Source organism: Zalophus californianus, chromosome 2 (genome assembly GCF_009762305.2).
Source record: "Zalophus californianus isolate mZalCal1 chromosome 2, mZalCal1.pri.v2, whole genome shotgun sequence".
Classification (NCBI taxonomy): Eukaryota; Metazoa; Chordata; class Mammalia; order Carnivora; family Otariidae; genus Zalophus; species Zalophus californianus.
In genome coordinates, this window is record NC_045596.1 from 17,913,081 (window position 1) to 17,929,655 (window position 16,575).

General features: G+C 41.4%; 1 protein-coding gene across 2 annotated transcripts in view; it reads right to left on the reverse strand.

Annotated features, from left to right (window-relative positions):
* Positions 1–16,575, reverse strand: part of ADGRA3 (adhesion G protein-coupled receptor A3) — a 122,254-nt gene that overhangs the window by 85,698 nt on the left and 19,981 nt on the right. Inside the window, exon 2 of one of the 2 annotated variants that reach the window (XM_027600189.2) lies at positions 3,711–3,782. In XM_027600189.2, coding sequence (XP_027455990.2) covers positions 3,711–3,782 — 72 coding nt within the window. Of the gene's footprint in view, positions 1–1,897; positions 1,914–3,710; positions 3,783–16,575 lie in introns of those variants that run through there. The other variant, XM_027600190.2, reaches the window with a different exon arrangement.

Consider the following 16,575-nt stretch of genomic DNA (forward strand, 5'->3'; position numbering starts at 1 on the left):
GGCTCTGCAGAGTCTTGGAAGAGAAGACCCCTAAGATTCACAGATAAATGATGAGATCCCACAGCAAACCAGAGTCCATGAGAAGAATTCTACAGTGAAGAAAATCACAGAAGGATTCAAAGACTACAACTTAAAGAACAGAGTTGCTAGACGTGAAGGAAGGACAAGACAGTCTGGATTCCATCACAGGAAGGGGACAGTGGTACACAGAGGCAGAGTACTTTAGTTAAGTTAGATGACCTGGTAGAGAGGGAAATGAGAAGAGCTATGAAAATAGTAGAAAGAATCAAGAGATTATTCAAGGAGTTGGTATGGAAATTACAAAATCTACAGAGGCTTTAGCTTTAACATCAGTACAGCAAATCAGAGAAGAACAAGACAGCAGAAAGTGTAACTGTAAGAAAGACAGTGCTGGGCTCCAGGGGAAGGAAAGCCTGAGTTACCCCCGGGCCTCCCTCCCCATCACCCTGCACCGACACCCACCTTCCACGCCCACAGAGGATGAATGGGGCTGCTCTAGGAAAGGCCTGAGAAGACATTCATCAGTGTTGGGTCATGAACTCCTGGTAAAGGGTCAAGCCACTGGCTAGGGGATCTCTTTGTTTTACCTCATTTTTAGAGCACAAGATAGACCAAAGACCAGGGTGTTTCCACAAGGGGCCAGCCACCGTCAGCTCTCAGGCCCTCTGGGGCCTTTCCAACCACTGGTCCCAGCAGGAACCTGGAGGAATAAGGAGCTCTGTCTGAGCTCATGCTCACAGACAAAGGAAGGCCCTATTGACAGGATGCTTCCTCTGGAAGTCTTGCCCCCTCCCCCTGCCCCGTCCTTCCTTCTCAAAGCCAGAACAGTAAGAGCTTAGCCGATATCATCTCTTGTTCTTTCTTTCTGAAGTGTGCTGTTCTCGCCGCGAAGACAGCACGGGGACAGGTCCCACCCAGGTGTGTGTGGTCTCTCCCTCAAACAGTGACCGTGAGGCCAAGATTCAGGTTTGGGCTTTGAAGGGTCTGTAGGAAATGCTGAGCTTAGGTAAAAATGTTTCCCAACAGAGATGGCCCAGATCCCAAAGTCATCACTGGGGTCTTTGTGTGTGTGTGTGTGCGTGCGCGCGCGTGCGCGCGCACACACACACACTCATACATGTACATATGTGTATGTATGTGTGAGTCTACGTGTCTACGTCTGTATCAGTTGTCCCTACAAGAGATCCGGTGTTCTGGGACTCAGGTATACATAGGCCCTTAGCTAAAAACAATCACAGCCGTGTCTTCCTATCACCTAACATGTTTGTGGCAACCTAGTATGCTTCTCTCATGTACAGGGATTTATCATCAATAAACGATGGAAAATAGGTCAAAGACCAAAATGAAATTAAAAAATAAAAGTAAAAAGGGTAGTAATTCACAGCATAGCACAGATCATTAGCTATGCTACCCCTACTTTTTTACGATGTACATGAACAACCACAGCAACCCCAGGGGCCGAAACTAAAACATGTTGATAAACACAACAGACACCATTTGTAACCCAGGCGTCCCTGTCATCCTTCCTGGGGAAAGAAAAGATCCCACTGATCCGTCCATTACTGACCAAGCACCTACTCAATGCCTGGCAACGTGCTACATGCTAAGACTATCTGTCAAGCGCAGTGACTTTTCTTTCAAGAAACAGAAAGCCGAACAGGAACACACTGCCTCACAGAACTGTAACAGCCCAGAGGCAGCCCTGCTTCAGCAAGGTCCCTCCAGGTGACCATGACGTCGGCTCCGGCCCAAGCCAGTGGCAGGACAGCCTCTAGACGGTACAATCATCCGTTCTGATGACAGTAAGGAAATGCCTTTCCCAAAGAGCCCTGAGCAAATCCTGACTGGGTTAAACTGGTCAGTGCCCATTCCTCACCCCCTGTCTCTGGAGTGTGAGTGAAGGACTGTCCCCTCCTGGTCAGGCCTGGCGCTGAGTTCGACCGGCCTCCTCTGAGGCACACGGCCTACATGGAACAGGACAGGAATAGCTGAATGAAAACAGAAACAAGAAAACCTGAGAATTAAGCACTGCTGTGCCAAGAGCATTTTACGTACGTGTACGTGTACACACATCTATGTATACAGACACGTGTATGTGTAAATATGAATGGACTGCTACTTTCTACACGTAAATGTCCTATTTTCATATATGTTTATATACATGTAAAAACCTAACTTTAAGACTTTTGATTTAAGGGGCACGTGAGTGGCTCAGCTGGTTAAAGCGTCTGACTCTTGATCTCAGCTCAGGTCTTGATCTCAGGGTCGTGAGTTCAAGCCCCGTGTTGGGCTCCACGCTGCACGTGGGGCCTACTTTAGAAGAAAAAAAAAAAAAAAAGACTTTTAAGACATATGATCAATGAAAAGAACAGATGTATATAAAAGGATAAATAAAAACTCTGTGGGGGCACCTGGGTGGCTCAGTCATTAAGCATCTGCCTTCGGCTCAGGTCATGATCCCAGGGTCCTGGGATTGAGCCCCACTAGGGCTCCCTGCTCAGCGGGGAAGCCTGCTTCTCCCTCTCCCACTCCCCCTGCTTATGTTCCCCTTCTCACTGTATCTCTCTCTGTCAAATAAATAAATAAAATCTTTAAAAAACAAATAAATAAATAAAAACTCTATGTACATGCTTAAATAACACATCTGTGATCAAAGCAATGATGTCTTGTGGGAGTTTGTAGAAACCACTGGGTCAGATGGTCAAGGGAAGATCACACAGAAAGAAAGTGAAGCAGAACAAAGAGAACTAAGAAGGGAAATCTGTAATTCAACAGAAATGGAGAGGCTCACAGTAGAGCTTCCTTATATTACCTATACCTTATATACATCTGAAATGTTTTTGTAGGGGCGCCTGGCTGGCTCAGTCCCTAGAGCATGCGACTCTTGATCTCAGGGTCGTGAGTTGAGGCCCCACGTTGGGAGTGGAGCCAACTTGGGAAAAAAAAAAAAAAAAAAAGAATGTCCTGAAATGTTATCCTAAATGTATGAGTAATAAAGGGAATCTGAAACGTGATCCTGGATTATCATTCATAAGACAAGCAAATTAAATATCCACTGTGTAAAATCCAAGGCAAAAAAATAAGCACTACTTCTATCTGATCATAAACAAAACGACCTAATTTCTAAGCAAAACACAATTATCACATTCAAAGACATCTGAATAAACTACCAAAGTTTATCCAAAAGTTTTCCTCCTTAATGTGTTTAAATTCTACTTGACTATTTTATAAGGCCCATGCACACTTCATGACAGAACTTCAAAACAGCATCTACACTCCAAAAGCCAGTGATCAACAAACCATGAGCCCCAGCCTGCTTTGCAAATAACGTCACCTCCACATCGATTCATTTCTTTATTGTCTATTGCTGCTTTCCCATTATCATGGCAGAATCGAGGAATTGTCACAGAGACCGTATGGCCTACAAAGCCTAAATTATTTACTATCTGGCCCTTTACAGAAAGTTTGCCAACATCTAATTAACTAATTGTTCCTTGAAATTAAATTCTTGAAGTTTTTCATAATAAAATGTTGGGAAAACTCAAATTTTTATTTTGGAAAATTCGGGAGTTTAGTAAAAGACTTAAAAATGCAGCTCAGTATTATCTCACTCAAGTAAAGTTCATAATAAACAAAAAAAAAAAGTGCAGTAAGTAAAATAACAATAAGATATAATAAAAGATACTCACAATCTTTCAAGGAGACTTAACCCAGAAAATGAGCCATTCTTCAGCTCGGATATTTTATTGTTACTCAGAATCCTAAAAATGACAGAGAAAAAAAGGTAAGTTGCAGAATATATGTACACCATCAATATCAAAATAATTTAGCTCCTTATTTTTAAACCTATGAGGAATTCTAAGAAGTCACTTATTAGCCAGTTTTTGAGATGCCTGACAAAAACAGGAGCTTCTTTCTTTCTTTGAGAAACCACCTAAAATAGCTCGCTCACTCTTCTTGTCACCTCTTAAATTGTTTCTATCACATTTGACTAAAAATTTTAAGGTAGGGGCGCCTGGGTGTTTCAGTTGGTTAAGCGACTGTCTTCGGCTCAGGTCATGATCCTGGAGTCCTGGGATCGAGTCCCGCATCGGGCTCCCTGCTCAGCAGGGAGTCTGCTTCTCCCTCTGACCCTCCCCCCTCTCATGTGCTCTCTCTCTCTCTCTCTCTCTCTCTCATTCTCTCTCTTTCAAATAAATAAATAAAAAATCTTTAAAAAAATTTTAAGGTATAAAGGGAGAGAAGTGAGCAGAAAATAGCTCTCGAGTTCAATATGAGAAGAATGCCACATACACAGAATTAATCAACTTATGTAAGTCGAACATTTATTTAAAGACTAGAAACTTAATAGAAAAATGTGTAACATGCCCTATAAAATACTGATCTTACAAAAGAAATAAAGCATCCACTGGATATGGCAATGCTGAATATTATTCGTAATTTAAGAGTATACAAATCTACTGCCTGCGTGTATGAAAATAAGCTTTTGCACACCCTCACCTACAGATAACACAGGCAGCTGTATAACGGTGTTGTATCTCACGTATCAGGAGGATGTTCTTAAAGATAGGACCTGACAACAAGAACTTACTGAAAGAAGTCAGTCAAGCCACCCCCATAATAGGACTTGCCTGAGAAGGTACTACACGTGCACATGATCTTGCTCCCTCTCTAGGCATTGTAGCTAGGCACCTTTTGTAGCTCAAGTACCGAGAAAGATTTTCCATAAAGAAAGTGAAAATGCTAAAGCTACCTGATTTGGAGGAGTGGGGACATCGAGATAAGAAAATGAGAAAACCAAGGCAGAGAAGAATTAACCAGGTTAACAACCCAAGGTGACAGCAGCAAATGCCAGAACCAGATCACAGACCCAGAAAAATCTCTCTTCCAGACCTCATGTTCAACATACGTCAACGTGGGTCCTGACATACTACTGGCCTCGCGGGCAGAAAGTCCTCCATCACAGACTGTGCTACACTTCAGGGGCGCCCTTCACGTGGGGTACAAAGTTGCACGGTGCCCCCCTCCCACCCCCCAGACACTGCAACGCAGTAATTCCGTGTATATATACATAACAGAGTGCCTCTGGGTCCTAAGAGTTCAGGTATTCATTTTTAGTGTATCTACTTTTATTATTCTAAAAAAGAACCCCTAATTACTTGTCTTCAAACAAAAATAGCCATTTGACATCTGCTTTTCTTTTGATATAAGTGTAATTTAAAAACAAAATCCCTGTTCACGCAGATGCACATTTCAGAGCCTTTTTCGTGGGATGATTATTAGCAGCTTCTCGAGTCAAGGATACCCGTGTTTGAAGCTCCGCTCTCTTGCTTTCAAGTTCCATTGATCTTGGCCAGTCCCTCCACCTCTCTGTAAGAGTTCCTTCCTCATTCATAAAACAGGAAGAAAAATATCTACCTCATAAAGAGCAGAAAGAGATTAGGAAATGCATGACACACTCAATGAGTATTCATTAAATTTCAGATTGTTTCCTTGGTTCTAAGACACACATCCTCCCTCATTTTAATGTTTCTTGCAATCCAGGTATATTACCATGTAATATCTTGGGTCTCCCTCAAGCCGTTGCTGAAGGAAGGACAGGGCATTGTCAACTATTGGGACCAAGAAAACAGAAATGTGGTGGTCGAAAACACTGCAATTAAAAATACAATACCATTTTCTCTAATCAAAATTGCAAAGGTTTTTTTCCAAGTGAGGGTGGTCGGCTAGAAAGCAAACTCAGTCTCGCTTATGGCCACCGACGTCACTGAAATAAGCCTTCTCAAGCAGCCCATGGTGCACCGTGAAGAGCCTCCCACCTTGCTGCCAAAACATCACTCCTAAACAAGTCACCAAATCTGACAAGAAGGATATCCCATGACCTTATTTCAGCATTATGTAAGAGGAAGAGTAAAATGATGGTACATTCAAACAAAACTTCATGCATCCATTAAAAAAGGATTCTTCCAGAGGGAACTTGATAAAAAGCAAAATGCTTACACTCAGTTCAGAAGCAAACAAAACTGATAGCACCAATTGAAAAGATCTATGCAGAGATCAAAAACAAACGAACAACAACGACAACAAAAAAAAAGAAGAAAAGAAAGACTGGGAAAAAACACACCCTAATGGATCAACACCTTACTGATGGGGCTTCTATTAGTTTCTCTCCTATTCTCTATAATCTTGTAGTATCTTTTGAAATACCTAGCAGACAACTCTTACTATTTAAATATTTTTTCTCCTGATGATAAACATAAGAATCTCCATAACTAGGGAGAGTTTGAAATTGAGTTAATTTTGCTTATAATTCTTAGAAGTACATGAATACTTTAAGCTTTCAGATTAAAGACTCACGTTTATTTATATTCAAGAAACGTATATGCAGCGGCAGTTTGCAACTTAACAGGCACTAGGAATAGTCACTAAAAGAACAGAAAGGAACAATGGTGTTGAGATCCACCGCCCAGAGTTTTAATAGAGACCCGCTCCCCCGCCCCCAGCAATAAATGATTTAGGTCACCTCTCTAGTTCGACTTCCATTTCACCACTTTTAAGATGGGAAAAAAAATCAGACCAGAATGACCACCAAGATCCCTTCTAGCTTCTTTTACTTTTCTGTATTGGTGTTTTCATGAGCAAAACTGCCGAACTTGACAGTGACTGAGAATTTATCACTGATAAACGGAGAACTAAAGAAACAAAGGAAAACTACACAGTCTACCAGGTAACAGGCTCGGTGACAAGAGTACCCAGTGTCTGGGTGAAGAATGATCCCCAAATACGAAGGGAGCTTATGAAAAACTGTCAGGGCGCCCGCTGAATTACACTCAGTACTGTTGCAGCGAAAGGACTGTCATTTGCTCGGTCATAAAGGCTTTAGTACAATAAATGATAGATTTTATTGAGAAGAGTAAAAAGGAAGACATTTCATCACACTTAAAAAGTTATAACTGTAACCTTAAAAATACAGTTTACAACCTCATGTTAATATATTCAGTCTATCCATTACTTGGTGTGTTTAAGGATTTTGTGCAAGAAAACAGGATCGGTATGAATAATCTACTTTGCAGACAGTTTTTATACTCAAATTTTGAGACTGGGGACTGTGGAGCGAGCAAATGCATAATCTCATGTATCATTATAAGCCTAAACCCATTGTAATCAATATTTTTGCTGACATCTTGAAATTTCAAACTTTCCAGAAGGTAACTAAATGAAAAGTACAAACTTGACCAAAGTATAAAGCTTATGTATATCCATTTCTGTTCTATACTAACGATGTTATAACACCACCTGATCTATAGATGATGCTTAGGAACACTATTCTGGGCTCGTGCCTCTTGAATTTAAACACTGTAAGAAGACTTTGATGTCCACTGTTACATTTAACACGGTATCAAGTTAGTTCAATATATCATTTAGGCTGAAACGTGAAAAAGGGAGTAAGACCTAACGTAGACATGTTTAAAAAAAAATCAGAAGTTTATGGAGCAGAAAAAAATAAAAATTAAGTATTACAAGTTCTCAGTCACTTGCTCTTGCAAGTCCCAGAATGGAATGGCTATGCACAAGCACCCACACACTGTATGGCAGAAGGCACAGAATAATTTTCCTTTTGAGAGGAACTGAAAATACATTTTAAGAGCTTTAAATATTCAGATCAAACGTTAGGAATATAATTCTTGAAGTCAACCCCTGGAGGGAAAATCAGGAAAATAATCAAATAGAGCCTCTTACACTGGGTGGAATGGTGGCCCTCCAAAAGATATGCCCCCCCACGCCGAACCTATGACTTTGACCTTAACTAGAAAAGGATGTTTACAGATGTAATGAAGTTGAACGTTTCGAGATGAGATCATCCTCAGTGAGTGTGGGTCCTAAATCCAATGACAAGTATCCTCAGAAAAGAAAGAGGGAAGACTAAGAAATGTCATACTTAAAACAAGGACACTCTCATACAGACTAAAAAAATACAGAGAGAGAGAAAATGAAAGGCAGACAGACTTAGAAGCCAGAGTAACTAAAGATTTTCTAGAACTAAGAAAAGGAGTAAACAGGGCTACATCTTTATAAAGTTGATATTTTAAAATCATAAGCAATGTTAAAAGATAAACAACAAATACTTATGACTACTACCAAAAACAAAGGCCTCATTTCCCAAATATATAAAGAGCTCTTAAAAAATAAAAAAATAAAAAAATCCCCCATAGAAAAACTAGCAAAGGCCATAAAAAGACAGTTCAGTGAAAGTAAATACAGATGGATCATCATCATATGAAGGGATATACAACCACAATCATGAGAGAAATGCAAATTAAAACCAAACAAGGTACCATGATTCACTTGAGTGCAAGGAAAGTGTGATAACACACTTTGTATTTAGAGGGAAACAACCACTCATATTTTGCTATCAATCAATACAAGCATTATGGAAAGCAAAAGTACAAGTGCACTTACAGCATTTGATCCATTAATTCCCCTTCTGGAAATTTATCCTAAAGATAAATTTGCAGGTGTGCAATATACATGTTATATATTAAATTATGCAATTATATATTTATACAACAAAAGTATTCGTTGCACTATTATTTGTAAAACCCAATGACTGGATATGTAGGTTGATTCCAGGAATGGAAGTTTGGTCCTGATAGAATACAGGATCCACAAAATGGGATATCATGCAGATGAGGGGCTGCAGAATCAGAAGAGAGAATGCTTTTTAGGTGTTCACTCAGAAAGATCGAAGACAGACTAAGGACTGAAAGTATGCATTTACATATTAAAATTCTCCATCTCTTGACATCTCTGATTTGCTCAAGCAATACAAACTGTAGTAAGTAACACAAACTGATTCTGCATTAGATTATGTAGAGTAATAATTGTTATTGCTACATCTTTATCAAATACAAGAAAAACAGACAATATGGCTAGGCTAAGCGTTTGAGTCACTAATTGCAATAGGCACATGTTCTAAAAATTTAGGACCGCCTGAGAGAAGCTAAAATCAGATATGCTAAATCCTCAAAAATCAATTTTAGTGCTTTGCCTCATTTATCCCACTAATGAAAACTCGTTACTCCCACGTTCGCTGAAGTTCTAGTCCAGGGGGTGGCCAAATCCAACCCACCACCTGTTTGGACAGCCTGTGGGCTTCTAAGAATGGTTTTTATATTTTTAATGGTTGAAAAAAAATCAAAAGAATAGTATTTTATGACACATGAAAATTGTATGAAATATAAATTTCAGTGTTTTTAAAATTTTATTGGCACACGACCATGCCCATTTGTTCACATATTGTCTGTGGCAGGTTTCCTGCAATGACAGCCGAGTTGAGTAGTGACAACAGAGACTGTCGTAGCCAGGAAAGCCTAAAATATTTACTATCTGGCCCTTTACAGAAAAAGAAAAAGTCTGTCAAGCCCTGTTTTAGCACACTGTGTCCCAGTTTATTCTTTGGTTTCCGGCAAATGCAAATCAAGTGCTCTTTTCTAAATTAATTCTCCCTAATAGTAAGAGTTAAGTATCTACTAGAGGGCAAAAATCCTCATCAATCTGAGTAACCTTTATATTAAAACCACATTTAATTCAGCACACCATCGGCGATACACACATTTTGCCCTAAGTATTAGCAGTTTGTTCACCAATGTGTCCCCCGAATTCGATGCATCCATTCATTCAGCTCTGCAAGAGAAAATTCTGGGTGGTAGGCTTTAGTTCCAGTGTGTCAAAAAATGTTTTGCCCTCAACTCTGCTGCATCACCTTGTTTTAACAAGGACTTTGTGAAATCCCTGTTCAGGGACTTGTGTATTTGCCATGTCTCCCATGACTGGGTGAATCCCACATAGGGATCTTTTCGAACATGACCATCTCTGCATCCCCGCAGGAGTGGACCTAACAGTGAACACGTAAGTGAGTCCACCGTCCAGCCTCTCTTTATATGGGTGTACTCAGTTACTCTTCATAAACACCCTACAACATCAATATTATTTTCTCTAAAACTAAAATTTGCAGAGCACCTGGGTGGCTCAGTCTGTTAAGCATCTGCCTTCGGCTCAGGTCATGATCCCAGGGTCCTGGAATCGAGTCCCATATCAGGCTCCCTGATCATCAATCAATAAATAAAATCTTTAAAAAAATAAATAAAATAAAACTAAATTATTGCAAGTTCGGTGACTCGTCCAGGTTCAGATTCAAACCAAGTGGCAGAGTTAAGATTCGAATGACGCCTGGTACATGATGAGACTCTTGTGGCTACGGAGGTGCGCCCCGCAGATCCTCCTTCAAGAGTGACCCTAGACAGGAAGGCAGTTAGCAGAGAGCCTCCAGCTGCCGCTGTCCGGGGGGATCTGCCTCAGTTTCCAAGCAGAGTCCATCCATTTTGTAGGCAATGCCGGCTGAGGACTCAGCACAGCGGGGGTGACAGGGCTTTCCATTCCTGGCCAGCCCAGACTCCCCAAGAGGCGATTTCTACACCAGCACTGGCCCAGACTTCCGCACAACTGTCCTACACTACTGCCCTTCCTGCCCTCTCTCCCTTCACAGAGGCCAGACCTCCATCCCTGTCTGAAGGGTCACCCTGCCCACTTCTGCTTCATTTCCCTTCATCTTCCAGATATATTTCCATCAGTACAAATCTTGTACTTCTAACCCCTTCTGTATACTTGACATGTGCTTCCCAGAGGATCCAACTGGCAAGATGCCCAGAATATCTGTTCAGTAAATGAATAAAATAAAAAAATATGGCTGGGTTTAAGGTTCCGCATTCAAAGATCCCTCTTACGGAATTAATAACATAGCATCTACAACATACCCAATGTACCGGCTTCCTACGGTACAGATGAGGAGTATAAACCTCAGTGCTGTTCTCGTTACTCCTTCTCTCTGAAGCTTATGGAATTTCTTTTTGGGGGGGAGGGGAAGAATAAAAAACTCTACCAGAATATATCTAGTTCGTGTCTTTTAATATTGCAATAGAAGTGTCCTAAGCTACTGTTTTCCACATTTTCACCCTTCTAAAATTAGGACCATTTTAAAATTGGTATCAAAGGAAATTTCCAGCTGCTAGGAAAAGGAGTAAGTTGAGAATTTATCAGTAGTTGTCATTGTTGGCACACACACTAACTGTGGTTGAATTTTAAGTCTGGATCCTTAATTACGGCTTAATGTTTACACATTAAGGTTTCACTATGATACAGCACTGAAATAAAAAGTTGTGCAATAGGAGATTGCATATTATATGGCAGTAGGCGTAATTAAAGGCAGTAGAAATGCTAAATCTCTCAGAATTTAACATTTAGGAGAGGTTGGTGGGATTCATTCATGTGTCATGTGTCATGGAGAATGATCACTCACGCAGCTCCCAGCTCTCATGAGTTGCCAGCTCATTCCTAAGGGAAGCAGTTAAACTTCCAGTGATACATGATTAAATTAAATTGGGGGGGGAGAGCTTTTTAACTGAGTAAAAAGTGCAAACAAAAGCCTATCTTCATCGATATTCAAAAGATACTATCAAGACTAAAGAAGGAAACAAAGTCAAAATCACCTTAATAAAAAGATCAGTGGGTTACGATGTGTGCATTATACTGCCAAATGATTTAAAATAGATTTATCGCACACACAAAGAAAAAGCAATTGATAAAGGGGTAAAATGTTATTAACAGCAAAAGCTCCAGGTCAACGTGGGTCACTTCTTGCTTATGCATTTGAGAATTGTAAGCAAAACTAACCTAGTTCCCCGCAAACTGATATGAGGTAACCACTAACCAATTCCTCTATTTTAAGAAAAGTCTTAATAACACTCACTGCCTTCCCACTCCCAGAAGCTACCTTGGAGCTCCATTCCATGTTTGGGGTTGAGGGCTCCTGGTTTGCAAACAGTCTTCTGGTGTGTGCACAGTAAACTCTGACTAATGACCACTTTGGTGATTCACTGCTTTTCCGTTCTTTATAAACTTTGGGCACAGGTCATTAGAAGCCGACTTCCGGATTGTTCCCGCGTCCTCTCTGGCTACTGGGTCCTCTGAAGTGGTTGGGGTTTCCCGAATCTTGCCGCGGCCCACCTCACAGCTGTGTCTGGCTCAAACACCTCGGTACTCTTCTAGCAGCCTGAGCTTGGGAGTGGCGGTGGGAGGGCTCGGCAGCGGTCTCAGCTCTGGCCGGCTGGTGGGAGGCACTACCAAAGCTCACCTGAGGAGTTAAATGAGGTCAGACCCCAAGTCTGAAAACTAAGCTAACAGATTCATGTGGTTGGGGAAAGACAAAATGTACTTGGCCTCCAAATTTAGAAAACAGGTATCCTCCTGGCAGATTTACGGAGTCAGTGTCTCCTAAGAGAAAGGCACGGTTTTCAGGGAAGGGGCCAAGGGAAGGAGTTATGGGCTCTGATTAAGGAACTCTTTGAACCTGACGCCTATCACAACAGCTTTGTCACCCTGAGGAAGTTCCTGGCGTATCATGGTGGGGTTTAGAGTAGAAAGAGGACCTCTGAGATCTACCAGCACAGGACAGATCTCTCATTTATGTCAAGTTTCATTTCATTTCACCCTGATGATTTATAGGAATCACTGGGAGTAGCTTACCAGGCGGTTCCTCAGCCCCATCAGTGTTATTATCTTGAGGATCTGAAGGTTGAGTGCTCCCTCTTCTTGGATAATTAGGTTGTTTGCGGGCAAAGTCCTTTTTTTTTTCAATGTCCCTTCTGCTCACAGTCTTGACAAGTATCCTTGTCAATAGGGGCAGGTACAAAGTCAGTTCTAAAGTTTAGTCGACGCCCCTGCAGCTCCTTTAATTGTAGGGCCATGAGTTTATTTGCTTGATAACCCTTTTTCTGTTCTAAAATTCGTTCAAAATGCTGAGCAAGATGTTGGAGCTCAGAAAGGGGAGTGATCTCCCTTCTTAATTTATGTTTCTTTAATAAATCAGGAAGCTCAGGGAGAAGCCCATTAATGAAATGAACAGACAAGGCACTACCAACTTCGCAGTCCCAGAGACCAAAATGTTCTCTAAATATTTCTTCTAAGCAAAATCAAAACTCTGCAACTGATTCATCCCTTTTTTGTTTACAGGATCGTATCATGGCATAACTGATTCTCACGGGAAAAATCCTGGGTATAGCTCAAGGAGTGAATGACCTACTTTTCTCACTTTTTTTATTGTTGTTCTTTTGAGGCATGTTTGGTGGGATCCTCAAAGACGTTTGGAGGGGGTCTTTCCAATCGTCTGCAATGGAGCCACCTCTCGACGCCTCCTGGACTCTTTACCCCATGTAAATGAATTGATATAAAGCAGAAAATCCAGGGTCAGAAGCTCCAACAAGAATCTTGAAGTCTTTATAAATTTAGTTTGATCCATCTTTAGGCATGGACAATACTTTACAAATCAGAGCTGAGGTGAAGACCAGGGTTTACATTTTGCTGCAGCTGAGATCCACGGTTCACGGGATGGTCTTACTGTCAAGGACATCAGGAACTTAGGAGGTTCGGGGAGGTTGAGGGGGGAGATCGAATGGAAGGTTAGCATCGGGACAGGCAGGTGCAGAGGGGGTTAGCTGGAGGGTCAGGTCAGAGTTTTGTCTTCAATGTTTTGTCTCCTTGTAATGATTCTTTTAGAAAAGCTATTTGAGAGCCATGCTGCCTTCTGAAGGCCTCTGTTACCCAACAAAAGAATACATTTCATTGTTTTTGAGAGATTCGGGATCCTCTTTTCAAGGGCGCCCTGAAATTCGATCATCTTTTCTAAACTGTAGGTTCCCCAAAGTGGCGGCTAAATTTCCAAATTATGCTTTTGTTAGGTCCACCCATTTTTCCTGAAAGGCACAAAATCCTGGTCGATTGTGCGTACACATCATATAAGACACAGGAGTCTTTAAGGGAGGAAAAGAAGATTTAGACCAGTTGGAAACCATCTCTGCCTTTAGGTTCCTTAAAACAAACCGCGGGGAATGGGGTAATCCCACCATTGCCTTAAAACCCAGGGAAATCACAGGTTTCTCCCCTTACAGACGGGAGGGTGACTTACCAAAGGAGCTTCAGCAAACAGAAAGCAAGTGTGCTGTCAGTAAAGTTGGACAGCTCAGAACCCAGAGCAGAGCCGGGATCCTAGAGACTGACCCAAGAAACTCCAAGGTCAGTGAGAGAAAACAGTGAGCACAAAGGGCTCAGTGGGGACTGACACCGGTTTTGCTCACAGGCCTCGGAGTCGCAAGGGGTCAGCGTCTAAGGAGCCCACCTCTGACACCACTGTGCACACAACCAAAAAAGACTGCCAACCCACAGCACTCACACCCAACATGGAATGAGGCTCTGAAGTGTACTGTTCTAAAGCAGCTTCTATGGCGTGAGGGCGGCATTTACTCTAAGTCACTGGTTACAATGTTAGAATTTTCTTAAATGAAAGGGAATCGGCTAGTAGTTACCGCTTATCAATTTGGGGGAACTATTTTAGTTTTCCTTATGATTTTCAGAAGCATAAGCAAGGAGTGACCCAGGTCAAGTTAACCTCACTTGTCTTGCAAAATAAGCTAAATTAAGCTTTGCTTGTATGACTAACTGGTTTTGTCTGTTCAAAGCATTTTCAAGAATGGTCTCCGTTTGTGTTTGATTTTAACATGGAACTATCAGATGGGACATAAAATAGTACTACACAAGAAGAGAGAAAGAAGGGAGAAGTCAGACAACCTACAGAGATGTAATAACAGCATACAAAATTAAAATTTTTTGGAAGAACATGGCTTGACTTATTTTAATGTACAATTCTAGCCTTATTACTGAGCTGTATAACACACATACAATAAAACATACAGAAGTATCCAGTTTGATGACTTGACAATTGTACATGCCTTTGTAATTGCCACCCCAACAAGATAGAGAACATCATCCTCTCAGAAAATTCCTCCCTGCCCCTTTCTGCTCCCCTGCTCTTCCCCATGTGATGCCCCCCCCAGCCCACAGAAACCACGTTCTGACTTCCATCATCATAAATTAGGTTGGCCTTTTGGGGAGACATTTATCACAGTTTGTATGTGTACATCTTCTTTTGTTTAATGTAATTTTTTTTAGATTCATCCATACTGTTGTATTCTAATTTGTTCTTTATTTCTGAGTGCTATTCTACTCTGTGAATATACTTCCATTTATGTACTATTCCCCTGTTGATCGATATTTGGGTTTCCAGTTTCCGACTACAGTAAGACTGCTGTGTGGGTCTTTCTGTGGATGTTAAGTTTTCTTCTCTTGAATAAACCTACAGGGTTGGAATTCCTGGGTCACAGGGTAGTATATGTATAAGGTGTTGAACTCAAAGCAGTTGCACCCTCCTACAGTCCCCCTGGCTATGTGTGATGGTTCCAGTTCTCTCCACATCCTCTCCAAAGTCTGATGGTCTATTTGATTTGGGCCTTTCTAGGAGGTCTGAAGCTGTATCTCATTGGTACTTTTGTCAGTATAAAGCAGAGCTTCTCTTGATGTGCTTATTGACCATTCCTATATGTCCTTTTGTAAGGTGTCCATTTAAATGTCTTGCTCATTTCTTGGGCGCCTGGGTGGCTCAGTTGGTTAAGCGACTGCCTTCCGCTCAGGTCATGATCCTGGAGTCCCGGGATTGAGTCCCACATCGGGCTCCCTGCTCAGCCGGGAGTCTGCTTCTCCCTCTGACCCTCTTCCCTCTTGTGCTGTCTCTCATTCTCTCCCTCTCAAATAAATAAATAAAATCTTTAAAAAAAAAAAAAAGAGTCTGTTGCTTCGTTTGTTTCTTCCCCCTTTGCTCCTTTGTTTTGTTTCTTAAATTCCACAAATCATGTGGCTTGACTTTTTTAAAATTCAGTAAATAAAAGACAAGAGGCACCTGATGAAATCTGGAGACTATGCAAATAACAGGGGTCCGGGGGGTAAAAAAAAAAAAAAAAAAAAAAGGAACAAGTAGTGGAGCACCTGGCTGGCTCAGTTGGTGGAGGAGACTGGATCTCAGGGTTGTGAGTTCAAGCCCCATGTTGGGTGTAGAGATTACTTTAAAACATCAAATTAAAAAAAAAAAAAAACTGGTAGAAAAATGACAATTAAATAAAAGGAAATGTCTCTGCAGAAAATAGAAGAGAAGTCAGCAGGGTGAAAGGAGCAGGGGAGGAGGGTTTAGGGAATTATTATGTAGCGGGTACAGGGTTTACATTGGAGATGATGAAAATGCTGTGGGTATAAACAGTGACGGTGTTTATATATATCACCACAAAGGTCTTTAACATCACTGAATTATACACTTACAAATGGTGAAAAATTATGTTATGTGTCTTTTACCACAATAAAAAAGATAATGTCTAGGGGCACTTGGGTGGCTCAGTTGGTTAAGCATCTGCCTTCGGCTCAGGTCATGATCGCAGGGTCCTGGGATCGAGCCCCGAGTCGGGCTCCCTGCTCAGCGGGGAGCCTGCTTCTCCCTCTCCTCCCCACTCGTGTTCTCTCTTGCTATCTCTGTCTCTGCCTCTCTCAAATAAAATCTTCTTAAAAAAATAATGTCTAATAAACGTGTATATAAAACAAACAAAAAAAAGGACATGTCTC